The sequence below is a fragment of the Callorhinchus milii genome, unplaced genomic scaffold, assembly GCF_018977255.1.
Source record: "Callorhinchus milii isolate IMCB2004 unplaced genomic scaffold, IMCB_Cmil_1.0 Scaffold3, whole genome shotgun sequence".
Classification (NCBI taxonomy): domain Eukaryota; kingdom Metazoa; phylum Chordata; class Chondrichthyes; order Chimaeriformes; family Callorhinchidae; genus Callorhinchus; species Callorhinchus milii.
In genome coordinates this window covers 13,324,735-13,347,094 of record NW_024704744.1, presented here as the reverse complement: position 1 = coordinate 13,347,094, position 22,360 = coordinate 13,324,735, and the positions used below count along the sequence as shown (strand labels likewise).

The 22,360-nt window shown below is 40.6% G+C and overlaps 1 protein-coding gene across 3 annotated transcripts in view; it reads right to left on the bottom strand.

The window, feature by feature from the left end:
• The window catches only part of LOC103185972 (doublecortin domain-containing protein 2), a 76,361-nt gene that overhangs the window by 53,814 nt on the left and 187 nt on the right, over positions 1-22,360 (bottom strand). For 2 of the 3 annotated variants that reach the window (XM_007904742.2, XM_007904744.2), the window contains exon 2: positions 788-1,080. In XM_007904742.2, the coding sequence (XP_007902933.1) occupies positions 788-1,077 (290 nt within the window). In that variant the 5' untranslated portion in view covers positions 1,078-1,080. Of the gene's footprint in view, positions 1-787; positions 1,081-8,475; positions 8,718-22,360 lie in introns of those variants that run through there. The other variant, XM_007904740.2, reaches the window with a different exon arrangement.

The following is a 22,360-nucleotide window of genomic DNA, read 5'->3' as shown; positions in this document are numbered from 1 at the left end:
GTCTCAAAGCGCTTCACAAAATAGACTGTAAAGTGAATTGACCGTATATTTGTTGGTGAAACGCGTCAGCCAATTGCGCACAGCAGTGTCCCACAAACAGTTATGGATTGAAAATGACCAATTTATTATTGTTTTGTTTTGGAGGGATTATTATTAGGCGTGTGGAGTAAGGAAACTTGCCCAAGGTTTCACCCTGTCTGGAATTAAACTTGCAAGGTGAGTGCTCTAACCACTGAGCTACAGGACTCCATATATACAGTCACTACACTTTACAGAATGCTGTGAAATGCTCTGAGGGATATAAAATGCAAAGATTATTGTTATTAATATCAAGTGTAATATTTTTCACTGATGTATGTTTGTACATGTCAAACGACAAAGAGGCCACTGAACTTATTGACTGTTCAGGTGACAGTATACAGAGAATCAAACCCATCTGTAGTCCTGCAGGAATTAATATTGCAGTCACAACAACACTCCTAAAATATTTTGCGTATCTTTATTGCTTTATTATTGATGTTCGTTCAAGTGTTAGAATATATGAGCTGATAATGTACAAAATCGATCAGTCTGAGTGAATTGGAATTTGCCAGGACTTGCTGGCAGTCGAGGGGAACAAAAACAAGACTCAAACAGATTGGCGTGTTTGACGATGACAATTTGTCAAAATCCAACCATGTTATGTAATTAGGGCCACTGAGCAAAGGTACCAGCAGCTCTCATTTATGTTACACATTTGATTATGGTTTTATGACTACCATGTCCAGAATTGTAGCTGACTACTTACTCAAGAGTTTTAAATTTCTCCGCCCCGGCTGCCACATAGCTCGCTCCATTCTGCAGATCGTCCAGATCCAGGACCCTGTGTCCATCCCTGGGGGTATATATGCTGCGGACCGCCCCAAAGGGTGCGTTGATGCCCCTGGTGACCTGATTGAGGAAGTTGTCAAACGTGGAGACCTGTTTGTAGTTAATGAGAAATCTTCTGCCAGTAAAGAATGGGTCTCCGTTCCTGTAAACGATCACACTCTTAGCTGCTGGTGGCTGCGAGAGAACTCCTCTTGATGCTGTGGCCATAGCCTTAAAAAGTAATCATGACAACAATAAGAATAATAATCCTCATATTTAATATAGTGCCTTATCTTATCGTCGAGATGTCTCAAAGGATTATATTGTAAAGTGTAGTGACTGTATATTTCAGATGTCTCAAAGGAATGTACTGTAAAGTGTAGTGATGAACAATCCTGTGTTAATATCAGGGTCCAAACCCAATACGCAAATCCATCTTCTTTATACTGCTTTATAACGCTGTTCCACTGTGGCTTGTTCTTCTGCAGATCTAGTCTTGCCCTCACCATCATAAGGAGAATCAGTACTCGCTGAACCAAAATATTAAATTTTCTGGCTTGGAAGGAAACTTTATAACCTTGAAACAAAACAAAAGCCTTACATTAAGACCAGTTTAGTGCTTATCCTTTAGTTATCGATTGAAAGTGAATTACAGGTAGCCATTGCCTCAAACCTTTTAAGAAACGGTATAACTTTGGTCGATAAATTATCCACTCGTTTCAGGCGTGAACACCTCATGGAGCTATGAGCAACGGTTTGTTCTGGAGGAGCTTTTGAAAATCATTCAAGTATCGTTTTTATTTAAGACTGAGTGAGAGAAGGAAATTACATTTGTACAAACTCAGAGGCAGTGCTCAAATGCTGCTTCACTTAACTCAAGTCAGTATCCAGTTCTTCCATTTAAAAACATTTAAAAACAAACTTGAGCCTATCTGTCGATTTACAAAATAGCCCAAGTATATCTTCAAATTGCAAAAAGGAGCAAACTAATGTGCAATTTTGTTTTAACACTGTGAACTGTCACATGAAATCTGATATGAAATGTAATCAATTTCACCCCATCTGCTGTGTAATACAGCATATGATTGCCACCCACGTTACAGCCTCATAAATTGCGAGTGGATATCTTAAAGAGTGTATAAAACAGGATACAATGGTAAAAATCTAACACAATGATCAGTCCTGCTGCCACTAATCTCAGAAGCAACAATACCCTTCAAAAAGACCCATGGATAACAACTCAACCACTGTCTCCATGTAAGGCTTTCTTTGCGCTGCTGAAGCGATTTATGACATACTGCAGGTCTTTTTATTGTGAGTATTCATGTAGAGCCCCATGGTCTTGCTGCCCCCTACCTCTGTGACCCCCTACCATCCTGCTCACTCCCTCCACTCAGCAGGCTCCAGCCTGCTTCACGTCCCCCACCTTGCTTGCCCCACTATTGGCGGGTGGGGCTTCTGCCACTCTGCCCCCACTTTCTGGAACTCCATCCCGCAGTTCCTCTGCCTCGCCCCCTCCCTTGCCTCCTTCAAGACCCATCTCAAAACTCTCCTCTTCGACTGTGCGTTCGATCATCCTACTTCCCCTCCTCCCCTCCACCCTCCACCGACCCCAACCCCCAGCTCGGGTCTGAAACTCTGACAGTCCAGCATCTTGGTACGTCCTCCTGCCTTGAAAGGCACTATGCAAATGTAATTTTGCTGTTATAGAGCCATCGCTTCCCTGCCCTTCTTATAACGTCTAGGATCAGTGTATCTGAGAGTACCCTCTCTGCAATTACTTTAATACTGCGGAGTTGTGTAGCGTATTGGTTAGAGGACTCACCTCACAGCCGAGAGGACCTGGGTTTGATTCCCGGGCAGGACAAAACATTAGGTAACGTTCTTTACTCCACACGCCTCTGTTTACCCAGCAGTAAGTAGGAACCTGGTTGTTAGTCAATTGGCTTATCACTTTTCTTGGGATAATAATCCCGTCATAATTAAAATTAAAAAGCATAATAATTTGATCACTCAATTAACAACTGTTTGTGGAACCCTGCTATGTGCAATTGGCTGCCGCATTTTGCCCACAAAATATATAAAATTCCAATCATTGTGGGCTGAACACAATGTTGTATCTTTCACCCCTATAGATTTGGTCATAAAATATACAGTCAATTCACTTTACAGTATATCCTGTGAAGTGCTTTCAGACGTCTCAAAAACGTGATAAGGAGCTATATCAAATGCAAGGATTATTATTAATACAGACTAATTCATCTTGCTTCTCTGTTAGCCATAGCTTTTGTAAGGATGCCATTTCGTACAATGTTATGACAGGTATTACTGTGCACTAAATTATAGAGGACAAGGGATTAATTTCCGAGCCAGTTAAACCAAGTTAAATTATTGAAATCATTTTCATTTGATGGCTTATCTTACCATCAGCAATAAATTATTATTGAAGAATATGGAAGATGCCATCGTAATGCTTAGGTGCTAACTGTGCATAATTGTGGAAAGGACCAAATAGCCTTAATGTCCACAGACAGAATAACTCTGACTTCCTTCAGTAATTGTTCTGACAGCTTTTATTTCTCTTCCCAACGATCTCTCCATCAGCATTTAATTATTATTTTGTGCAATGACTAAGCAAACAGGTCCAGAAGAACAATCCTATGAATAAGGAGAATGTTTTATTTTTGGCAAATTAGATTAACAACAACAATTTACATTTATATAGTGCCTCTCACACCAAGAGGACATCTTCACACTGGGCATCCGAACTGGGAGGAGGGGGAGATGTGTATGTGTGTGGGTGGGGGGGAAGGGGGGGAGAATATGACTGAAATAATTAAAGCTATTGCAAAATAATTTTTGCTCTGACCAGACTGAGATAGAATTTCTCCATGTTAACTGATCCCACTAATATTAATTCTTGTGTTTGTTACAGAGCCGTAACACATCGTCATCATGGGAGGGAAGAAAGAGTGAAAAAGAAAGAGAAACTTTTTCCACTGATTCGTAAGTCAACAACAAGGACATAAATTGAGGATTATCATCAGAAGAATAAGGGAGGAAGATTAGAAGAAAATGTTTTACATGGAGTAGAATCCCTCACCACAAATAGATTTTTTTAACTGAATAAATAACAGCATATAAAAAGGATTTGGATAAATACATGAAAATATTAATATTAAAAACAATGGGAAAAGAGCAAGGCAATAGGATTAGAGTACTTTTTCGTGGGGATCGAGCAATAGTAAAGACATGATGGGGTCTGAATGGACTGTTTGTACGTTTTGGAGGTGGAAACATTTTACAAAAAACACAGCTTCAATGGTTCATAACTGGTTCAAAACTGAATCTAACCAATGAAAACCCCAGACTCACTAGACTGAAATAGCTGCATCAAAGGTGACGCCAGACAATTTTGGGGTTGCAAAAATTGTATCTAGGCTGGAAAGCTACCCAAACCTAGTAATAATAATTTTACAGTAATATTTGCATCTGTTTATCACCTTTCACATTGGAAAAATGGTTCACTGCGCCTTACAGAATTTGCTGTGAAGTGCAGGGACATATGGCATATGGCAGTCAATTTGCACACAACAAAGACTACAACAGCTATGAAGTGAACGATCCACTTTATCTGTGGGATTGTTAGGGAAAAACTGTTTGTGTTCTCTTCTCTTTTCAAACAGTGTCATGATATCTTGAACATCCGCTTGAACAGGTGGAACAGAGCCTCAGTTTAACATCTCATCCTCAGGGTCAGCATCTCTAACGACACAGCACTTCCCCAGCACTGCATTGGAGTGTCAGCCTGGACTATATGAGTTCAAAATCCAGATGTCGGGTTGAAGCCACAACCATCGACTTGAAGGTAAGAGTGCTAAAGTGAGTCAGGCTGACACCTGGGAGAAATCTAAGAGGCAAACCCCATGAATTTTCAATGAGTAAACACATCAGTGGCAACCAAAGGGTTAAATAGGGGCTCATGAAACTAACTAGGACATGCTAATAAACTTCAACTCTCATGCCATATCTGATCAGTCTTATTTGTGGGAAGTTTCACCCTCTCACTCTCCTTCTTCATCTGTTCCCGAGCATTAACTGATCTGCTTTTTGGTGATTGGTAAATTCAACCCATTGGTAACAAACATATATCCTAATTATACAAATGATATACAATACCAATGGAAGTAACATTGTCTATACAGAAAATAATAATAATCCTTGTATTTGATATAGCGCCCTACCACGTTGATAAGACGTCTCAAAGGGCTACATAGAATATATTGTAAAGTGGATTGACTGTATGTTGTGGGGGTAAGGTGGCAGCCAATTGCACACAGCAATAGACCATAAGACATAGGAGCAGGAGTAGGCCATTCGGCCCCTCAAGCCTGCCCCACCATTTAATAAGATCATGGCTGATCTTCTAACCTAATTCCACTTACCCGCCCTATCCCCATATCCCTTAATCCCTCTATCCTTTAGAAATCTATCAACCCCGGTATTGAATATGTTCAAGGACTGAGCATCCACAGCCTTCTGGGGTAGAGAATTCCACAAGTTCACTATCCTCTGAGTGAAGAAATGTTTCCTCAACTCAGTTCGAAAAGGCTGACCCTTAATCTTGAGACTTTGACCCCTAGTTTTAGATTCTCCAACCAGGGGAAACAGTCTCACGGCATCTACCCTGTCAAGACCCTTAAGAATATTATAGGTTTCTATAAGATCACCTCTAATTCTTCTATATTCTAGAGTAAACTAGTTTACTCAATCTATCCTCATAGGTCAACCCCCTCATCCCAGGAACCAACCTAGTGAATATAATCTACACTCCCTCTAAGGCAAGTATGTCCTTTCTTAAATAAGGAAACAAAACTGTACACAATATTCTAGGTGCGGTCTCACCAAGGCCTTATACAACTGCAGCAAGACTTCCCTACTCTTGTACTCTAACCATTTTGCAACAAACGCCAACATGGCATTAGCTTTCTAATTGCTTGCTGTACCTGCATACTAACTTTTTGTGACTGGTGTACAAGGACACCCAAATGCCTCTGAACACTAACACTACCTAATCTCTCTAGAAAACAATCCGCTTTTCTATTTTTACTACCTAGGTGAATAACTTCACACTTCCCCAAGTTATACTCCATCTGCCACCTTCTTGCCCACTCACCTAGCCTGTCTATTTCCCTTTGCATTCTTTGTGTGTCATCCTCACAGCTTACTCTCCCATCTATCTTGGTATCATCTGCAAATTTAGATATGTTAAATTCTATTTCCACATCTAAATCATTGATATAGACTGTAAATAATTGGATTATAACAATGTGGATTGTGTGACAATTTTTTTNAATTTGGAGGGATTATTACCGCCAGAAAGCGATCCACCAATCAACTAGCATTTGACACTACTGTAGACACCAGCAAGTTGAAAATGATCATTTTACTTTGTTTCATAATTCACTATAATCCTGCAATGCGCCTATATCTATCAGATATCAGACAACTATCAAACATTCAGCATCACACGCAATTTGACCTGTGTGTCCGCCTCACAACAAACCACCTTCCTCTGTGTTTTTCTCTATTTTGTAACAAAATCCTTACACCATAAAGTTTTTTTTGCATTCGGAAGTACAATACCACACAGATTCACACATAGATCAGAGTGACAGGGTAAAATCGAGGTATCCGGACGGTTATGTATTCTATCTTCACAAGAAAACGTTAATTACAAAATGCAAGGATTATAATTGAGATTTTTTAAACTAAAAAAAATATTTTTGTGACACTTCCTAATCAGTTAGATTGACCATTGCATATTTAAAACTACTGAAAGCGTGTACCTCCAAGAGCAGCATAAAGTGCCACTGAATGGACATTTCATCAGTACAGTATTTGGAGGAGTCTTTAAGTCCAGAGGGAAAAAGTTAGCAGAAGGAGAGAGTCAAACACTGACACAACACTTTCAGATTGTAACCCTGCCTCCCTCCCTTTAAGAGATTAAACCCTTTCACAAAGAACCAACATAGCAATAGAAAAGGGGAGAGGAATAAGAGAGTTGGAGGAGAGGGAGAATAACAAGGGGAGAGAGAATAAGCAGGTGTGAGAGAGAGAGAGAGAGAGAGAGAGACGCATACACACAGGAAAGAGTTGCTGAAGTTAAGGAAATAATAAAGAGAATGAGAGGCAAAGAACAGTGATTTGCAGAACAAGGAACAAGTGAGACAGGGGAGAAGGAGCGATACAGTGAGGGGAGGAATGAAGTGATCCCCCTACGTTGCAAAAGTTTAAAGAAAAAGAAATGAAAGTACAGTATTGAAAGTGGTAAAAGCTCACCTACTGCAGTGTGTGTGTGTGTGTGTGGGTGTTGAGCTGGGAATGTGGCTTGGCTTCGCTTGTCGCTGGCTGCCCACAGTCAGCCCAGCCCAGCCTGTCACACCAGCCATTCCCACACTGATTTATTCTGACCCACACCAAGAGCGGGTCAGCCCCGGGCAACCGGGGGACTCTCTCTCCTTTCTTCCATTCATTCCTTTTTTTTCACAAAAAAAATGTTTCAAGTAGCTCAAAGCAACAAAACAAAAGCCGCAGGTTCCATCCACAGGTTCTTTCGTCCAGCTCACTCCCCTCACTATGTCCCTTCTCCTCCTCTGTCTCACTTGTAAATAAATCACTGTTCTTTGCCTCTCATTTTCTTTTCTCAACCAACTCTTCCCTGTGTGTGTGTGTTTCTCTCTCTCTTCACCTGCTCTCCTCCAACTCTCCCTTATTTCTCTCTCTATTTCTATGATTTCACTCTTTCTCATTCCCTTTCCCTCTCTCTCTGTCTCTCTCTCTTACCTTCTCCCCATTTTTACTTTTATAATAATAATAATAATAATTTTGCACAAAACCCCCCTCTCTCTTTCTCTCTCCCCCTTCTCACCTGGCTGACTTCTTCCTATTGCCTTTTTCTATCTCTCTAACTGGATCTTGTCTGTTTGCTACTCCCCTCCCTTTGCCACTATCTCTCTATCACTCTCTGCCTCACTATATCACTACATTCTCTGACTCTCACTTTCCTGAACTACCCCTGTCCAATCCAACATATCAGAGTACTGAACCTTTCTCGACAGCATTGAGTTAGGTGATTACAGGCAGGAAGCATACCAGCACGGGAACACTCAGAATATTATCATTTCACAAAAATATGAATAGAATCATACAATTTTGCAGCACAGATGGAGGCCGTCGGCCCGTAGCCTCATAGAGTTATCCAATTAGTCTCACTCCCCTGCTCTTTCCCGTTAGCCTTGCAAAGTTTTCCTTTTCAACTATATATTCAATTCCCTTTTGAAAGTTATTATTGAATCTGCTTCCACTACCCTTTCAGGCAGTACATTCCAGAGCGTAACAACTTTGAAATATTTCAGTCATTGGCCAACATCTGTTGGCTTAATCTTACGGAGGTCCAAGCAACCTTTAGAAAGTACTCAAGTATTGAGTACTTGATTACTTTTAAGGGTTGCTTGGACCTCCGTAAGATTAAGTACTCAAGTATTGAGTACTTAAGTAATTTCAGGACAGATACCAGGAAGCATTTCTTTAACCTGAGGGTAATTAACAATTTGAACAGATTACCAGGAAGGATGGATGAAGCCACGACACTGGACTCATTTAAGAAGCAGCTGGATACTTTGATAGAAGAACGATGGGGTGGGTATACCGGAAGATGGAGATCAAATGTGTTGTAGGACTTTCTTCGTCAGAACCTCTCTGTGAGCTTGTGGTATGTAGGAAGAAAATCACCAAGTTGTTGTTTCTTCCTACATTACCTGTGAGGGAGATATTCATGTTTTCCCACTGGTGTTCAATTTCAGAAATGTGAGAATGATGTACACTGTTCAAAGTCTGCAGTCCAAGCTCTGTGGCTGGCAGAGACTCAAAAACAGAGAGCAAAGGTCAAAGGAATAATTCCACAAAGCAAGCCTGAAATTCCATCTGGTCCCAGCTTTAAACAACATTTTGCCTCAACGTTTTAGATTGCACTGTCACGTGGAATGTTTTTTTAATTCATTCTCAGTTTGGAAGTCGGATTTCCACAGTTCTTAAAGAACATAATGACTGTGAATAAGCGACCGTGAAAACTATTACTGGCCACTGAGGGATCAGGCCTGCATCACACCACGATTGTGTATTTGGAGGTCCTCCAGGCACCACCCACAACCTCACCTTTACCAAACTCCATATGTCCATCTCCCCAGTCCTTGCCAGTACTAATGGCTCCCTGGCTCCCAACATGAGTCCAAGGTCCTCACCCATAAATTCCTTCACATCCTGGCACCTCCTCATCTGTCATCCCCCATTATCAACCTGTCCACTTCCTCCACTCACCAGGCTCTGGTCTGCTCCATGTCCCCTGCTCTGCCCCACCATTGGTGGTTGGGCCTTCAGCCTCTCTGCCCTTACCCTCTGCAACTCCATTCCATATTCCCTTCACCTCGCTCCCTCTTGAAGGCACATCTCAAGACCCTCCTCTTCGACAGTGCCTTTGGCCATCCTCCTACCCTCTCTGCCCTCCACCCCCCTGATTCCAAACTCCCTTCACCCCCACCCTCGGGTCCTAATCCCTGACTGTTCAGCACCTTGGGACGTCCTTCTGACATAAAATGCGCTTTACAAATGCAATTTTGTATTGTACTGTATCTTCTCTTACCCCAGTCTTCTGCTCGACCCCTCCGCTCGGCTATCTCTGGCTTCATAGAATCATAGAATTATAGTACAGAAGGAGGCCATTTGGCCCATTGTGTCTGTGCCGGCTCTTTGACAAGAACTATTCAATTCAATCCCATTCCCCCACTCTCTCCCCATAGCCCTGCAAATCTGTCCTCCCCAAATAATTATCTACTTCTCTCTTAAAAGTTGTTATCAAATTGGCTTCCACCACCCTTTCAAGCAATGCATTCCAGATCTGAATAACTCGCCGTGTGAAAAACATTCTCCTCACCTCCCCTCTGTTTCTTTTAGCAACTATTCTAAATCGGTTCCCTCAGGTTACCGGCCCACCCTCCAGTAGAAATAGTTTCTCCTTGTTCACCCTATCAAATTCCATCATACCTTTGAAAACTTCTATAAAAGTCTCCTCTTAACCTTCTTTGCTCCAAGGAGAATATTTCTAGCTTCTCTAGTCTCTCCTGAAAACTGAAGTCCCTCATTTCTGGTAATATCCTGGTAAATCTCCTTTGCACCCTCTCCAATGCCTCGACCTCCTTCCTAACATACGGTGCCCAGAATTGAACACAGTCTCTAGCTGAGGCCTAACAAGTGTTTTATAAAGGTTCATCATAACTTCCTGACTTTTGTATTTAATGCCCCTATTTATAAAGCCTAGTATTCTGTATACTTTTTTAACAGCTTTATCTACCTATCCTGCCACCTTCAAAGATTTACTTATATGATCCCACAGTTCTCTCTGTTCCTTCAACCTCTTTAAGACTGTACCATTATATTGCCTTTTCTCATTCTTCCTCCCAAAATGTATCACTTCGCATTTCTCCACATTAAGCTTCATCTGCCACGTGTCTGCCCATTTTACCAGTCTACCTACGTTCACTTGCAGTCTGCTACTATCCTCCTCACTGTTTACTACTTTTCCTAGCTTAGTATCATCTGAAAACTTGGAAATTGTACTCCCTCTACCCAAGTCCAGGTCATTCATATAGATCAAAAACAGCAGTAGTCCCAATACTGACCCCTGGGGGACACAACTGCACACTTCCTTCCAGTCAGAAAAACAACCATTCACCACCACTCTCTGCTTTCTGTGTCCCAGCCAGCTCTGTATCCATGCTGCCACTGTCCCTTTAATACCGTGGGCTTTCTATTTTGCTTAAAAGTCTCTTATGTGGCACTTTATTAAATGCCTTGGGACTTCCTCTCAACGTGAAAGGTGCTATACAATTGTAATTTTGTTGTTGTTGTTTTGAAAATCCATATAAACTGCATCAACTGCACTAACTTCATCCACCCTCTCCGCACAGTGGGCTTGCTGCACATCCCCTGCACTTCCTGTGCCTCTATCAGTAGCCAAGCCTTCAACTACTATGCCCAAATCTCTGGAATTCCATCCTCTACCCCCACTGTCTCCATCGGTCTTTAAATCCTGCCTAAAAACCTACCTCTTAAATCATGTCTACGGGCACCCTCCCCCTTTCCCCTTGCTCAGCATCCGACACTGTCCTGGTGAAGTGCTCCAAAGGGCGATACATCAGTGAAAGGTTGTCTTTGTTTTGATAAGGTACAAATACAAAGATTATTATGTTATCATTTTTGTTCTCACAAGGGCTGCTGCTTTTTGTTCTTATGATGTGACTTCACTCCTGACTAAGCAAAATGCCGTTCAAGCAGATATCAAATCACTCTGTCAAATGAGAATACATTTGGCCATATATTTTGGTATTTAGCAGCCCCATCAGTAAATTGATGGCAAATTCCATTTTGCAGACTGAGTAACAAAAGGATTTTATTTTTAAAAAATAAACACAAAACTAAGGAGGAAGAGTCTCTGTTTAAAAAGAATTATACATAATTTATAGCCTTCATTAAGTATTTTGTCATTTGTGAGTGTTGGCTTTCAGCGTTTACAGGATAGGAATTGTTCAGCTCACACCTCGTAGTCTGTGTGACTCTGGGGCAAGTAAATAATCCAGAGATTCTCTTGATTCCTTTTTGAGGGCTAGGAAAAAGAAATCAAAATTTTCGTCAAGAGATTAAATAAATGAGTGGAACACATCAGGGGTCAGCTGGGGTCAGTTGGCAGTACTCTCATCGTGGAGTCAGAGACTGTGCGTTTAAGCCCCCTGCCAGAACTTTGTGTTTGTAGTCTAGGCTGAAACTCCAGTATCTTACAAGGTGTGTCATTGCATTGTCAGAGGTGCCATCCTTCTGGTGAGATGTTAAAACCAAGATGCCAACTGCTTGGTTGCAAAGATCTCAGAATACTATTCGATACAATACAATACAAATTTACATTTATATGGCACCTTTCACATCAGGAGGACAAAGTGCTTAACAGCACTGGCTGAGCTGGGGGTGGGAGCCGGCAGGGGTGAGAAAGGGATTATTCAAAAATTCAAATAAAGGACAGTGAATTTCTCCTATTGTCTTGATCAACAAACTTCCAGATATAACTGGATCATTTGCATCATGGTTGTTTGTGGGACTTCACTGTGCCTTCCATAAACAGCAACTACTCTTGACGATGATTACTGTAAAGCACGTTTTAATAATTTATTTTAATAAGGTAGTATAAAAATACTGTAAGCTTCAGAGTGTGACGGAGTGTGAGGATTTCGCTCTCATGGGCCGGAGGGAAATTTTGCAAATGTGGTGGTGCATCCCATTTCACAGAGAGCTGTGAATTTGTGGAATGGACTGCACTGGGACAGAATGGAGGTATATTGTATCAGTAAACTTGAGTGAATTAGCTATTTGACAAAGAAATTGATTGAGGGGCATGAGAGATAATGTTTTTTTAAATATCTTTGCAATTATTTGTTTTATATTGGAGTTTCTATGATGTGCAGCACAGTGGAGTATTATTAAATAATAATTGTATTGTTCCGTAATAATAAATATTATTATTATTAAAAATAGTTCTTCCCCACAGAGAGAAAGCAACCTAGTTTTCACTTGCACACTTACTAACATTTCAGTTTTTCTCAGTGTCCTGGATTACAATTCCTCTAATAAAATTGATCATTCACTTTACTGACTGTCAGTGGGACAATGCTGTGCGCAAATTGGCTGCCGAGTTTGCCCACAAGAACACAGTCACTACACTTTACAGCAGTGAAGCCCTTTGAGACATCCTCCCAGTCTAAAATTATTACTATTTGGCTCACGTGAAAAGCTTTGAGATGTCCTTCCTACACGAAATAATCAATATCAGGGTTATTATTATTAAAAGTCCACTCTTCCCCAATCCTTATTTTCCTTATATATAAACAGATAAAATTGCCCACTATTGTCGCTTTTCAGAGATGATAGCCACTGTGAAGTGAATTACAGTAACTTTTATTGGTACTCTTTTAGTTCTAGCCTCCAAAGTGTCCGTTGTTGGAGATATCAGCACATTCTATCTGGGTGATTATTACCGTCCAGTGCTAACAGTTCATTACTCCCACTGAACAGAAGAAATAATTGTTCTGCCCTTGAATGACTAGAATAGTCACCTCTGTGAAACATTATTTTTCAGAGTCTCAAAATAATGATTAACAACATTTGAGAAATTCTACCCACACAGCTGCATGTTGACTGATTGGGAAGGATTACAACTGTTTTGTTACAGAGTTAATTAGTAACCCACGTTCTTCAATATGTAATTGTTCTGTAGAACAAGATACAAGGCAGCTTTGGACATCACATGAAAGGATTCATCACACCTGCAATCCTATATGATGCTTCCTTTCACAGCTGCAGAGTGTTCAATTATACAGAAGTAATGCATATGCTAACAAGTGCTGTGTTGGGACAGGGGCCATCAAAGATTATGAGTCACCTATTTTGTTTGTCTCCACGGTTGCAAAGTAGACAACATGAGCATTTCTGTTCTCGTTCTTTCTTGCAGCTTGACATATTTTAATGTGTGTCTTAGAGGTGAAGCAGATCGCTGCATTTCACAGGTAATTACTGTGAAGCACAGCCATTGCTTTTGTAAGCAAACACAGCAGCTATTCTGCACCAGCAAGGTTCCACAAACAGCCATAAAGTGAACAGCCAATTAATCTGGAGGCCAGGATATGGGGAGAAATTCACTTCTCGCTTTCAAATACTTTCCAAGAGATTTTTACTGTTTACCTGAGAGCTTTGCCACTATGGTGTAGACTTGCATTCTTTGTGTGTTACTTATTATGATTTCTCTGTTTGTTGTTGGGACAAATGTCAGCACCAAGTATTCTCAGGAAGAATTTAACACAAGTTTAGATAGTAAAACATAGCAACAATTTCAGACAGGAGTAGATGATTCATCTCTCTAATTACCCTATAATTTCCCAAAAGCTTTATTTGATCTATCAATCCCTAAAACTAAAACCTACAAAAAGAAAATTGGTCACTCAATCCAGGACTGTTTGTTGGACTCAGCTATGCACAATTGGTTGCCACATTTCACCCACAAAATACACAGTCAATTCACTTTACAGTATATTCTGTGAAGCACTTTGAGATGTCTTAATAATAATAATAATAATAATAATAATCCTTGCATTTGATATAGCGCTTAATGATGTAATAAGGTGCTATATCAAATGTAAGGATTATTTTGTGGGTGAAACACCTCTAAAATTGGGAACGTTTTTCACATCCTTTATGTTCCTTTTGGGAAAGATCTAAACTTTTTGGTTACCTGGGACAGATAGAGTCAAGTTTGGTTTCCGTCCAAAGCTGGACTGAGCAGAGGTGTACGTCTTACTACCGACTAACTGGTCATGGGGACTTGTCAGTTTGTGGGGACTTGCTGGCAAAATTATATAGAATTAAGTGCTCTGGGACGCTACCCTGTGTGAGGGGTGCTATATAAATGCAACTTTTTGTTACATAGAACATTACAGCACAGAAATACACCATTTGGTCCAACTAGTCTGGACCGGTTTTTATACTCCACATGAGTCTCATATATGCATCATTTCCTCTTAAATATGTGGTTACTGTGTTCTCCTACAAACCAACCACTGCACTTGACAGTAATTACCCATGAGGTGTTTTGAGAGGTTTCAACTGGAAGATTCTGTAAAAATGCAAGTTATTTCATGCTTCTTTCTTTTTGCCCTATTTCTAAGGCTGTTACATCCACTTTTCTTCAGCGTAATGGTTGCCATATTTAGTGTTCAAACCATTTATTTCAATGAGAGGTTGAACATTACTAATTATATTTGGAAGTTTATAGATTCTTCTACACCTTGCCTTTCCTTCACCTATGGATACCAAACAGATATATTTACAACAGTGCTAACTTTCAACAAGACAGAAGTGCTTGCTTTGCTTTATTTTAATAAAGTAAACCTACAAAGCTAAAATAAAGCAATACTGATGATACAACAGAAAATAAACTTAAATGAAAGGAAGATCTGCACTGTTATACTGAGGGCTCATTGCATTATACATTATGCAACAAAGCCTTGTAGAGATAACTAGGTAACCTGAGAATTTTGCCATCCATTCCAGAAGAAATGTGCTAATGTTTGCTGTTTTTAATTATTTATATGATACAACATATATACTATAACCAGATAAATAAATAAATGATCCCTATATTTGGTATAGCACCTTTCATGTCAGGAGGACGTCTCATGCCTCTATTGTCCAAGCTTTCAACCATTATGTTACTAACTCTGGAAGATAACTATTTGGGGGAGGACAAGTTTTGCAGGGCTATGGGGAGAGCGCGGGAAGTGGGATTGATTTGAATAGCTCTTTTCAAAGAGTTGGCACAAACACGATGGGCCAAATGGCCTCTTTCTGTGCTGTATAATTCTATGATTCCATGAACTCCCTATCTCTACCCCTCTATCTCTAACTGTCTTTAAATCATGCTTAAAAAACCTACCTGTTCAACCGTGCCTATGGACACCTTTTCCCTTCTCCCTTATTTGGTATCTCACCTTATTCTTGTAAAGTGCTCCAAGACCTTATCCTAAGTAAAGGGCGATATAAAAATACAAATTGTTTTTGTTGTAATAGGTGCTCTGCAATACTCCAGGGCACCAATCATGACAAACCAGCCAGCCTGGCTCATCAGTGAGATTGGGAGGATCACACCCCTGTAGGCAGGGAACCTTCCTATTCAGCTCCTTTAACTCTGCAAGCTAAAGCTCCAACTCTAGGGTGGTTCCTAGCTCGACAAGCAGCGGGAAGCTTTCCAGTTAACGCTATAAATTGCAAGCTATGCAATTTAACTGGCTAAACTCCAGCAGTACTACCCCAACGCACACTCTGGGGTCCCCAAACCTTGGTTCTTGTCAACCTGTGCCTAACACTGTCCGGAAGTAGGTAAACATGATACATCCCTATGGAGATAGAGTATGCATTCCATTCCAAACATGCAAATTTCCAATTTGGGAAGCATGGTTTGGACCATTTTAAGCATGGTGATGGCTATAGGTTTCCACATGTCAGAAACCCGGCTGACCGAAAAAATGTATTAAGAAGGATCGAGTCATATGGTGTACTAAGGAATAACCTCAAACCCCAGACATCTCTAACCTTTATCAATGATCGGTGCATTAATGAAATATTGTAGCTCTGTTTTTCAGGCTAATTCTTCATTTTATGTGAGCCTAAGAAATGCTGCAGTTGCAACTCTACAATGTATTAATCTAAAACATCTGCACCAGCAGTGAAACTTCACACACTTCCTTGTCTATGGAACTCTCCTCCAAACAGACTTGTTATCCAAATCTTAGCCTCTTGTATGCGAAAGTCAGACACAGACTTAATGTCCCCTCCTGATCCAGGGTTATCGGAGCAGGCTGTAGCAAACCCTTTGCTCATTAATGCCCAAATATAGTTTCATCACATTTTACTGTGGTCTCAGCAATTACCAAGATCAATTATTTGAAACATCTGACCTTACTTAGAGTTGTCTCCAGATATACTCTGGCGTTTATGCCACCTAATATATAAGTGCTATAAAGTTGGTTTCTATGCTGAGATTACCCACATGGTGAATTGATGATTTCTACCAGAAGACCTCCCCAATGAAAGGACAAAGAAGAAAAGATCAATAGTCAGTCAGAATGACTCTCCTACATCTCCCAGTGGATAATTGTAAGACAGCAGAGCCTCAGTAACACCCCCAACCTTCTTAAACTTACACACATGAGGATCAAGCATACATTCCTGCTTTCTGTGTAGTGAATACACTGTTTGCACTGGATTTGGATAATAATAATAATCTTGCATTTGATATAATGCCTAATCACATCTTTGAGACATCTCAAAGCGCTTCACAGCAAAGTGTAGTGCATATTATTTTGTGGGCGAAACGCCTTAAAGTATCATAAAGTTTAAACCATAAACTTTAAGATACTCTTTTTGGAAAGGAAGGGAGGCGATGGAAAATAGTGTTTTTGGTTGAAAACATGGAATATGTGAAATGCATCCTAACGTTCCTGTCATTCCTCACGTTCACTGAGAAACGCTATACTCCAAAAAGCAATACATTTACACAAACAAGGCTTCGGTTTTTTTGCAATTCATGGCAGGAAGAATGTTTTACAATTGGATTTGGACAATTTGAAGATTCAGTTGCTCAATCCATGTTAGGGATTATTTGCTGGTGCCATATCAGTGCAAGTGGCAGACAGGCATTACCACAAAAACAACAACCTGCATTTATATAGCGTCCCTCAAACAGGGTAGCATCGCAGAGTACAATGGTACTCCCCTTGTGGATCTCTATTTAGAAGCTTTAAGCTGAAACATTTTCAATGTCACTTTAGGATGCCTAACACTGGCAAGAAATTATTGAAGGTGCAACATTTCTCATGGTCTACTCTTAGCCATAAATTTATGAAGCCTAATTTGTGATGAGCCACAAAGTGTTCCTTGTGTTTTAGCACAAGAAACACATTATGGAAAGTCACAAATTTAGGCCCGATGCCTTAAAAATTAAGATGGTGCAAAATTTTGGAAAATTTGTAACTCAGTGTTAATTTGGAAGCTGCTTTTTCGCAGTTCTTAAGCATTGTGGAAAATTGACTTTTGAATTAACACTGAAAGTTGCTCAGAATTTGCACCAAACTTAAACTTTAAGATAATGGCCTTAAGGCTCACTTAAGGCCCCAGAGTTGTCTACATAATTGTGTCAGATTCTGCCACTCTGGAGACTCAGTGACAGGAGGATGAAATCCAGGTGCAAATTTTTGTAAGTTTACAGCCCTGATAAGTCATTATAACTTTTATTGGTCTCCTACCAGTCCTGAGCAGCTTTGTAATGGCGATTGAATTGAATCATCTGGCGACATTGTATCCCTATGGTTAAATATTAATATTTCATATAAATATCCATTATTCATAGCATATCCAGTCATGCATTTCCCCCATTAAGGAACTCAGTGTCTGTGATTAATCACTTTATCTGTCCCAATTGTCTCTTTCCATTGCTCTCCTTTATGTGCTGTCATTCTATACCACACTTGCCAAGGTTCAGCCATTTCACACACATCTCTAAGGTATATTGCTAGGTTTACTGAATGCAAGAGGTGGTGTCTGTTTTGCATGGCTCTCAACCTCTTAAAGGTACATTGTGAGCTGAGGCACAATGTGTAACGCATGATTAAAAGGTGGGTACATGATTTGTACAATTTTGCCAAGCCCAAATTCATTGTGAAGTTAGCGGGTGTGAAATAGCTTTTGGATCCTGTTACTGTTGCTCACTGCCAGGTGATGGCAGAGAGAATAAGAGACATGGTGTGCTACAGGTAAATGATCATGATTTATAACTCTGAAATTGCCCAAGAACCCATGTTAGAAAAAGGAACAACCTTGAGGTCACAATTGCCTGATAAAGAGCTGTGAGATGCATAATGGCATACGTAGAGGAACAAAGTAAAACTCATGCTGTCATTGTCAAGAGTACTCCATGAAATATGTTGTGTTTGAGAGCTGGTTTGTGCTGTGTTTAATCAGCTGCAATAACACCTCCTACCGGTAGTTATTTTAACACTTTTTTTCCCTTTTCCCATCTTTGGTGCCACCACCACACTTTGTCCTTCAGGTAGGAAGGCTGGAACACCTAGTCTGCAGCTGTCTGCAGAACCTTTTTCAATGCTCTTCAATAACTGGTTAATAAGAAGAACACTTTAACAGCCTGCAATGGATCACCTGGCCCACAGAATAGTTTGTGCTGACCTAAGATTAATAGTAATAATATTACATAATCATAATCCTCGCATTTAACGTAGCACCTTATTGTACAGTTAAATTGTCGCAAAGTGCTTCACATGATTTATTGCAGTGTTTAGTGACTATTCATTATACTTAGTTATAGGAACATCTCACCAGTTCTGGCCATGCTCCACTGGCTCTCCATCACCGAATGGATCGCCTCGCACTTGTGTGAGTCCTCACCCTTGTGTTCAAATCCCTTCACTCTCTGGCACCTCCCTACCTCGCCGACCTCCTCAATCCCCAATCTACCACCCGGCACCTCCACTCGACTGGCATCGGCCTCCTGCTCATCCCTCACACTTTCAACCACTACGCCCCAAAACTTTGAAACACTCTCCCTCAATCCCTCCACCTTGTCCCCTCTCTTCTCCTTTTCAAGTTCCACGTGAAGATCTTCCTTCCTTTTCGACGGTGCTTACAGCCACCTCCCCCCCTCCCCCGCCCCACCGACTTGGAGTCAGGCTCTGCCACTGTTAAGCACTCTGAGACGCTACCCTGCATGGAGGGCGCAATATAAGTGCAAGTTGTTGTTGTTGGAACATAAGAACATAGGCAAAACTAAGGTCCATCCAGTTCGCCTTCCACCATTTTGGCAGTCACATGCACATGTCATGTCCCAAAGTTTAGTTAGATTTGTCCTATATTCATTATACTTAGTTGCTTTCCATGTTATAGTAACTGTGTAGTTTGTAAGTGCATTTGTCTTTTCTGAGACCAAGCTCTGATTAAATGCATTGGATCCAATGGACCAACTGGTCAGTGTGGCCTGAACTGCCTGGAAAGATGATAGTGATATCAGGATATCAGATCCAAACGTCTGACTGCCCTTCAGAAACTATGACCCAGAGTAGGCGACCCCACAAAAATGCAACCACCACTGATGTCTGCTGTGCATCTGTGGAAGGACAGACTTTTTAGTTTCTTGTGAATTATTAGAATTGAACTATAAACCGTTGTTCCAGTTAGCAGCCCATCTGCAGTCAATAAATAAGGCAACCACAATGCTGATTATGTTGCCAAATCAGCTACTTTTAGAATCCCCTCAGTAGAAAACCCACAGAACCGACCCAGCAAGCGCTGGAACCCTCACACTGAGCCCCATGCAGGGGAAGCAAATAATATCAGCCAAATGTAGTGACTGGGAGTAGCTAAGGAACTGAGAAATTCTTGGGTAAAACCATTATGCTGAGGCAGAGGAACCTGAAAGAAAAAGCTTACATTTTTTATATAGTATCTTATTGTGTCATCATACACTTTACTGTCAAGTGTAATGACTGGTTTTGTATGCAAAGACAGCAGCCATTTTGTTCCACAACGCTCCCACAAACAACCTTGATCATTTTATAAGAAGGTTTGTAGGTCAGGACACTGTGAGAAACTCCCTTATCGTTTTCAATTATGTTTCAATGTCCACTTGAACAAGCCTTTAATGTCTCTCCAAAATGACAGTACCTCTGATAACAAGGAGCTATTGCAGTATTCTACCAGAGTGTCAGCCTAGGCTATGAGCTCAATTCCTGATATGGTGCTTCAACCCTTAAGCTTCTGACCTAGAAGTGAGAGTGCTTCCAAGTAAGCCAAGCTTACACACTTACATCAACCTTTAAGATTACTGATCCAAATGCAATCCCAAGTTTTGGTAAAAAGTGATGAGGCAATGTGAAGATTTTTAAAACGTACTTAAAATTTAAAAAGCTCCCAAGCAATCTGCTCAACCACCTTTATATTACACCAACAACAACAACAAATTATATTTCACCTTCCCAAAGAGCCAACAGGAGAGTCAGCTCTTCAATGACATTATAAAGGTCAACAGCATTTGGATCCCAGTGAGTGGAGTGTTGTGCGTGCTTGTAGGCAGTGTTTTATTGTGCAGTTACAAATCAGTGAAACTAGCCAGACCATCTAACAATGCTATAAAGCTAACTTGACATGGTGCCATTAATAAGCAGAGGACATTACTTCTTCCACTATCAATCAGCACAATCAATCCTAGAAGCAAATAGCTCAATTCCGGTCTTATTCCCCATGTGCTACCCCCATCTAATAATAATAATAATAAGAAGAAGAATAATCCTTGCATTTGATATGGCGCCTTATCACATCCATGAGACATCTCAAATAGCTTCACAGGATATATTATTAAGTAGATTGACTGTTTTTTTGTGGGTGAAACGCGGCAGCCAGTTGCGCACAGCAGTGTCCCACAAACAGCCATAATAAATGGAATGTTTATAGTATATTTATAATTGGCACCAGAGGGTTGGAGAGTGGCACAAACTAATGCTGCACGCACCAACACTCCATTTACTTTGCTGCCGTGTCGATTCTGTGCAGGATTCAAGCTCAGTATGCATTGAGGGGCAGAAAGACATTTCCTTCCAGCCACAAGCTGAAACTGAAGCCACCACAGGACAGGGTAATAAAATCCTCCCATGGTCTCATTTATTTTGTCAGTCACCAGTGATAGGGTTGCCATCGGCCACAAAGGGAAAGTTAAATGAGGTGTTAGTCAAGCTGGCACTGGTCAATTAGGGTTATTTTTAATATTACATGAATGTTGTGGAGTAGGGTTAAGTACTGTAAGTGCTCAATTACCAACAGTAATATAAGTGATAAGTCTTGTAATATTAGTCATGTAGGAGAAGCTAGCAGCAGTATATTAATCTAATAATAATAATAATCCTTGCATTAGAAATAGCGCCTCATCACGTTTTCTAGACGTCTCAAAGCACTTCACAGAATATATTGTAAAGTGAATTGACTGTATATTTTGTGGGCGAAACGCAGCAGCCAATTGCACACAGCAGTGTCCCCCAAACAGTCATGGATTGGGTGACCAATTTTTTTTGAAGGAATTATTACCCCCGGAAAAGTGATCTACCAATCGACTAACAACCGGGTTCCTACTTACTGCTAGGTAAACAGAGGCATGTGGAGTAAGGAAACTTGCCCAATGTTTCGCCCGGCCAGGAATCGTTCCCAGGTCTCTCACTTGCAAGGTGAGTGCTCCAACCACTGAGCTACAAGACACCACAAGTACTCACAGAGCCAGCATCCATCCATATCCTTTCCAAGGACATTAAAGGAAATACAAAGTCTTGGGCAGTACTCTTTGTTTAAAGTAATCCCTCCATCTCTGTCTGAAAACAAATCTACTGATAACCACATTCATAACCTTTACTGAAACTCTGTTCATGTACAAGCTAGTGTTACACTATTACAGGTTCCATCCATTCCTAAGATATTCAGGTGATGTGGAGATAAGAGCTGTAGAAATCCTGGAAATCAATCCCAAGTTCTGATCTGTAATCAATTCCTGGGTCTGACCTGACATAGCAGTGGCTCATTTTCCCAGGCAAATAAAATAAGTTGCTTGTATCTGTTTTATCCAACAATACAGAGACCCGAATAATACAATACAACTTACATTTATAAAGTGCCTTTCACGTCAGGAGGACTTCTCAAAGTACTTCAAATAATCTCCTGCCAAGTCTTTTTCACAGACTAACCCAATTCTATCAGTGTATCCTCATAACTGGGTTTTCAGGTCTGATGTGCTTTTTCCTCTTATCTG